General features: G+C 39.3%; 1 protein-coding gene across 1 annotated transcript in view; it reads right to left on the bottom strand.

The window, feature by feature from the left end:
* CCDC36 (coiled-coil domain containing 36) overlaps positions 1-2,954 on the bottom strand; it is a 22,400-nt gene extending 19,446 nt beyond the window's left edge. Inside the window, exon 1 of the mRNA XM_010851870.1 lies at positions 2,883-2,954. Coding sequence (XP_010850172.1) covers positions 2,883-2,938 — 56 coding nt within the window. The 5' untranslated portion in view covers positions 2,939-2,954. The remainder of the gene's footprint in view (positions 1-2,882) is intronic.
* Between the last annotated feature and the right edge of the window lie 4,395 nt (positions 2,955-7,349).

The following is a 7,349-nucleotide window of genomic DNA, read 5'->3' on the forward strand; positions in this document are numbered from 1 at the left end:
GAACCGTGAACTTCCAGATGTTCAAGCTGGTTTTAGAAAAGGCAGAGCAACCAGAGATCAAATTGCCAACATCTGCTGGATCATGGAAAAAGCAAGAGAGTTCCAGAAAAACATCTATTTCTGCTTTATTGACTATGCCAAAGCCTTTGACTGTGTGGATCACAATAAACTGTGGAAAATTCTGAAAGAGATGGGAATACCAGACCACCTGATCTGCCTTTTGAGAAACCTGTATGCAGGTCAGGAAACAACAGTTAGAATTGGACATGGAACAACAGACTGGTTCCAAATAGGAAAAGGAGTACGGCAAGGTTGTATATTGTCACCCTGTGTATTTAACTTCTATGCAGAGTACATCATGAGAAACACTGGGCTGGAAGAAGCACAAGCTGGAATCAAGATTGCTGGGAGAAATATCAATAACCTCAGATATGCAGATGACACCATCCATATGGCAGAAAGTGAAGAGGAACTCAAAAGCCTCTTGATGAAAGTGAAAGTGGAGAGCGAAAAAGTTGGCTTAAAGCTCAACATTCAGAAAACAAAGATCATGGCATCCGGTCCCATCACTTCATGGGAAATAAATGGGGAAACAGTGGAAATAGTGTCAGACTTTATTTTTTTGGGCTCCAAAATCACTGCAGATGGTGACTGCAGCCATGAAATTAAAAGACGCTTACTCCTTGGAAGGAAAGTTATGACCAGCCTAGATAGCATATTCAAGAGCAGAGACATTACTTTGCCAACAAAGGTCCGTCTAGTCAAGGCTATGGTTTTTCCAGTGGTCATGTATAGATGTGAGAGTGGGACTGTGAAGAAGGCTGAGCGCTGAAGAATTGATGCTTTTAAACTGTGGTTGGAGAGGACTCTTGAGAGTCCCTTGGACTGCAAGGAGATTCAACCAGTCCCTTCTGAAGGAGATCAGCCCTGGGATTTCTTTGGAAGGCATGATGCTAAAGCTGAAACTCTAGTACTTTGGCCACCTCATGCGAAGAGTTGACTCGTTGGAAGACTCTGATGCTGGGAGGGATTGGGGGCAGGAGAAGGGGATGACAGAGGATGAGATGGCTGGATGGCATCACTGACTTGATGGACATGAGTCTGAGTGAACTCCGGGAGTTGGTGATGGACAGGGAGGCCTGGCGTGCTGCGATTCATGGGGTCGCAAAGAGTCGGACACAACTGAGTGACTGAAGTAAGGAGGATGGGACCCTCCTGATGAGATTAGTGTCCTGATAAGAACAGACACCACAGAGTTTACCCTCATTCTTTCTCCATCATATGAGGACACAGAAAAAGGCAATTGTCTGCAAGCCAAGAAGGGAGTCTTCACCAAAAACCAATCATGCTGGCATAGGACTTTCAGTTCTAAGACTTTTCAATCTCCAGAACTGTGAGAAAATAACTTTCTGTTGTTTAAGCCATCCAGTTTATTGTACTTTGTTGTGGCAACCCAAGCAGACTAATATAGGTCTCATACAGACTGAAGAATATGATCAACTCAGATTTGCACACAGAAAGATCCATTAAGCACTGTATTATTCCCTTTTATACTTTAGTGTCTTATCCTTGATTGTTTTATATACTTCTAGCTGTGGACCCCCAACTTGCTTCCCATGGATACCTATGCCAGTCTAAATCTCACATTTGAAGGGGATAATGATATTGATAATGATACAATCACACTTGAATACAGTGTACTGAGTCTACACAGAGATAGCACATAAGTGGATAGACAAACATATAGTCTTCAAGTTTTTACTTGAAAGACATCTCAATAACAGTTTATGTTACTTAATGCTGTTGTATAAGCCAAGAAAACATCCTTTTCATTAAAACACACAGGCAGATCATTCCTTTTCCAAATGCTAAATTTAAAATAGATAGCACATAAGTACATATTCTAAGCCAAAGGAATCATTATATATTAATACAAGAAAGAAAGAAACCCTACTTGTTCAGAACAGAGAAGAGAAATTATTTTGACTCATAGAATCATTTTCTAAGATTAGCTAAGGTAATGGGCTACACACATATATTATAATATGGTTTGCATAATCATTGCTCAAAATAGCTAAATAGCTCTCTGTGACTCCGTTCTTAGGTCAAAGAGAATAATTAGCTGGGCTGGAAAAGAAACAGCTCTGTGAGCCTACAGAAGTCATGTAGGATTTGTATCTTCAAGCTACGATCTGGAATTAAACATATATTTTTTCCCCTACTCTGTATCAACTGTAAGCCTTTTTTTTCTTTTCAAGGAAAAAACAAAAAGAACAATGTTTTAGGTTTTTTGCTGTCTTTAGGAAGGTGTTAGGAGGAAAAAAAACTATTCAAAGATTAAAGCATGCCAAAAACAATTGGAAATCCCTCCATATATACCACTTCTGGGGCACACCCACCAAACTAGCAATAGCAGGCCCTTCTGCATGGCTAGAGGACACCAATCTAAGTACTTCAGCAGAGTGGTAGAGGGAACAATATTTCAATGAGGCCTGTTAGCAGTTGGAGTGGTTACCTACAAATTGTACGATACAGCTGAATACATTGTCTTGAGTTTGCTCCTTGCTGTTTCAATAGCAATTGCTCCAAATGAGGTTAGAGTTTCTAGATGTTGGACCATGTCTAACTCTCACAGGCCTCATAGTCCCTAGGTCTGGTGCTGGACAGTCATTGTTGAATTAGCACACATAGCTGAATTGATATTAATTTTATAATCAGAAAATAGGCAAAGGGAGAAGACAGTATGAGGGGGTTACAGTGCTGACAAGCGAGGGGAAGAAGCTATATGGGGTAACTCTATTACTATAAACCCATACGAAGGGGAGCCTGTTTTCATGAAATCAATCTTCTCAAGTAGAAGAATACATAACCAGAAAACTTACCCAGAGCCTGAGGGGATACTGAACATATCTTTGATATTCCAGACATTAAAATTCATGTCTTATGATTATTCCCTTTAAAAAGAGAGGAACATTCATTTAAAAGGTTAATACAGTACTTTTCCAAAGATTACTTTACAGTGACTGTTATATGTAGATGAGGGCATTTCAGCAGTTATATTCTCATCCAGTTGGTGAAAATTCCCATTACATATCTGCCAGAAATAGGTTTTGTGTTTTTTTTTTCCTTGCAGTTAAATTGCATGCAAATTCCCCGCAATATCAGAGCCCAAACCCAGCCACCTATAAAAAAGTAAATTTGCCTGCCATCCTTTGCTTTCTTGTTTCTTGTTCTGCCACCTCTACTAATAATCTGCTTTTAGAAAAAGACCAATAAACCCCTCTTTCATTGCCTGATACAAAGAATGACTTAATCTATAACCTTTCCCGAAAAGACTGGTTCTTCTCAGCCCATAGGATATTGGAATGCCAAGAAAGCTGTGGAATTTGGGCAGTAAGAAGCTGGTTGAAGAATAAGTGCTATGGGCAAAAGTGTCTTCCCACACCTCTTACAGCAGTTTCCTATTCCGCTCACTGCCAATCTAACATACTACATAATACAGTTCATATGATGATCATAGTGCCTGGATTTTATGAAACAAGCCCAATTTTCAATTTTGTCTCCTTGATCCCACAGAACATTCATATGTATCAGATTGTATATTACCACTGAGAGCATCAGAAAATGATACCCACACATATGAGATCCCCAGTATAGATCTAGATAAGATGAAGCATAAGTTCTGAACAAATACAGGTAGTTTGGTATACATTAATATAATTTAACCTTGTTTAGAGAAATGTATTACACTGAAGTTTTCTAACTTTCTAAAACATTACACACATTTGTGTGTTTATAAGCATTTGTTTTGCAAGAAAGTTAAGTCAATAGACCACAGAATCAAGGGGCTAAAGGTAGTACTACTTTCACAGTATCTACTGTGTGCTAGGCACAGTGCTGGACACATTGCAGAATATAAGCTTAATGATTTTGTGAGGCAGATTTTGTTATCCCCATTTAAAAGCTTGTGAAGATTCAGATAGGCTAAATAATTAGCTCAAATTCTAAATAATTCTTGATAAATATGCTAGATCATTGAGATGAAAACTGAAGAAAATTCATTTTAAAAACTGGCAATATTGTCCAGATGGGTTCACAGGTAAATTCTACCAATTCATTTATAGACAAAACCATACTAATTCTGTATAACCTCACCCAAGAGGTAGCAGAAGGGACACTTTCTAGCTCATTCTATGAGGCCAGCATTATGCTAATAATATAACCAAAGACATTACAAAAAAAGAAGACTACAGACCAGTGTCTCTCATGAACATAGATGCAAAGTCCTCATCAAGTTATTAGCAAATTGAATCCAACAATGCATAGAAAGAATTATACACAACAGGAGATGCAAGCAGGGCTAGTTCAGCATTTGAAAATCAATTAATATAATCCATTAGGATTATAGGACTGATATTGAAGCTGAAACTCTAATATTTTGGCCACCTGATGCGAAGACCTGACTCATTGGAAAAGACCCTGATGCTGGGAAAAATTGAAAGCAGGAGGAGAAGGGGATGACAGAGGATGAGATGGTTGTATGGCATCACCGGCTCAATGGACATGAGTGTGAGTAAACTCGAGGAGTTGGTGATGGACAGGGAGGCCTGGCATCCTGCAGTCCATGGGGCCGCAGAGTCAGACAGGACTGAGAGACTGAACTGAACTGCTAATTCATTGCATCAACAGGCTAAAGAAGAAAAAGTATACAACCATATTGATACAAAAAAGCGTTTGATAAAATCCAACACCCATTCATGATAAAAACTCTCAGCAAAGTAAAAAAACAGAAATTTCCTCAACTTTATAGAAAACATCTACCCCCAAACCCAAAGTTAACATCATCCTTTTAAAAAAATTTTTCATTGGGGCATAGTTGATTTACAATATTGTGCTAACATTACACTTAATGGTCAGAAACTAAAAATGTTCCCACTAAAATCAGGAACAATGCAAGATGCTTCCTCACATCTCATCACATAAATTAGCACAGGATTAGATAGACAAACCAGTAGAACAGAGCAATAAATCTTTCTGAAATGGAAATGTATGTTTATGATAAAGGTAGTATCTCAGATTTGTTGGGGAGAGATAAACATTTTAAAGTAGAGTTGGGATAACTGAATAGATATATCAAAAAAAATCAGATCTAGTCTGTTCACCATATGTCACAAAATATTACAAATGAATCAGAGATAAAATAAATATGAAACCATAAAAGCACTGGAGTGGAGGAAACGTAAATTTCTCTATAGCCTGGAAGTGGGGAAAACTTTGACTCAAAAAGTCCAGAAGAAAAAAACTGACAAATCTGACTACATAACATTTTTAAAAAGAAAATTTTGTATCACACTACAAATCTTACAGAAAATGGTCAGGACATCTGAGCCAATGGTTCACAGTAAAAGAAACACAAAAGCCCTTATATGGGAATTCCCTGGCTGTCCAATGGTTAGGACTCTGAGCTTCCACTACAGGGAGCACAGGTTCTATCCCTGGTCAGGGAACTAGGATCCTGCATGCCAAGTGGTGAGGCCAAAACCATCATCATCATCATCATCATCATCATCATCACTATGTCTTTTCCCTGCTTTTTCTCTACCCTATCATCCTAATATATTATATATTTTATTAATTTATCATATTTTGTCTCTCAGCATGCACACCCATGCCTACCAGAATGTAGTTTTAAGCTCTTTGAAGATAGGAATTTTTGTCTGTTTTGTTCACTGCTATACCCTCAAAATCTACAAATTGTGCATAGCAAATAATAAGTGCTGGCAAATAATACAAAATATTATTAAATGAGTAAATGGGAACTAAATTAGGACAATGGAGCAAAACTTTCCAAATATCCATAAATTTAAAACACATTGTTTTCAATTATTACATTTAAGTCCCTGGATCATCACAGACTTTATTATATATTTTAATAAAGGAGATAAAGTAAATATGGGATTCCTGATCTTCATGTTTGGGGGTCCCTGGTGGCTCAGATGGTAAAGAATCTGCCTGCAATGCAGGAGAGACCTGGGTTGGATTCCTGGGTCCGGAAGATCTCCTGGAGTAGGAAATGGCAACCCACTCCAGTATTTTTGCCTGGAGAATTCCATGGACAGAGCAGCCTTGCGAGCTACAGTCTATGGGGTGTGTATGTCCGAGTTTTTTTGATAGTCTGTGTTTTTTTTCTTCCATCCACACTAGCAGAATTTCCTCCATCTAAAGTGTAGATTTAGAATCTAGACACTTTTACACATATCACTGCAAGGTCATTTTTTTTTTTAACAAGGTCCTTATAACTACATATAGATGATAAATCCTCTATTGTTTTTCACTTCTGTTTATGCTGATAGAGTAATTTATATAACCTGTTGTTTGCGGTTTAGAATAACTACTCCCCAGGTTCCAGACCTAACTTACTCTTAAGAGGTTTCTTAAATATGGTTTTAGAAATTCTATGGTTATACCAATTGTGCTTAACGGCCACCTGGTGCTTTATGTGCCAAGAGTCTCAGTTTACCTGTCCTCTGTGCATTCACCTGTCACCATGCTATCTGTATACATGCTTTTATATTCTCAGAGGGTAGAGATCCCATCTACAAAAATCCCTCTCCTCACAGATACTAGTATAACATTAGTAATGAAGAGGTAGTCATTCTTAGTTGGACCTTAGCTATTTTAAGGTAAATGAAAATTGAAATGCACATATTAACACCTTACAGGGGCTGAGTTCCCTCCCTCTCTCATCCTCCAATCCCATTAAAGGAAGCAGAAAAGGAAGGGAAAGGTTTCAGTGCAAGTGACTATTTCCACAAGAAGGGCCTTGGCATGGTTATGTGCAGGGAGGAATATATGGGGCTGAAGAGGGTGTGTCCTAAGGGGCTCCGAGCCCTCCCATCTGACCCCATCTTCAACTAAGAGAATCCTGAGATCGCAGTGCAGGGTCCTCCAAGTGCCCCTACTTGGCCACAGGGAAAACTAGTCTGTTTTTCTGGCCTCCACCAGGCCTGCCTCAACCTCGGTTCAGTCGCTCTTTCTCATTTTCAGTCTCTTTTACCAGGAGACATGCTCTGGGATCGTAGACTAAATAAGTCATTCCTTGTCCTTTCCAGACCCCTCCAAGGGATTTCCCGTCATAATAATCAATGACCAATCCCAGTGGGTTTCCCTGGGTTCCGGTTCACCCTGACTTCGGGGGCGGACTCTCTTCCTGGTCTCTGAGGCAGGCCGGGAAGCCTTCGTCCCCAAAGAACCTGAGGAAAACAGCTCCCCAGGGAAGCTGAAGTCAAGTCCCTTGAAGAGCCAGGGTGGTCTTTCCTCACAGAGAAAGAAAGGGCTAGATCGGAAGA

Source organism: Bison bison, unplaced genomic scaffold (genome assembly GCF_000754665.1).
Source record: "Bison bison bison isolate TAMUID 2011002044 unplaced genomic scaffold, Bison_UMD1.0 scf7180017864304, whole genome shotgun sequence".
NCBI classification, from domain to species: domain Eukaryota; kingdom Metazoa; phylum Chordata; class Mammalia; order Artiodactyla; family Bovidae; genus Bison; species Bison bison.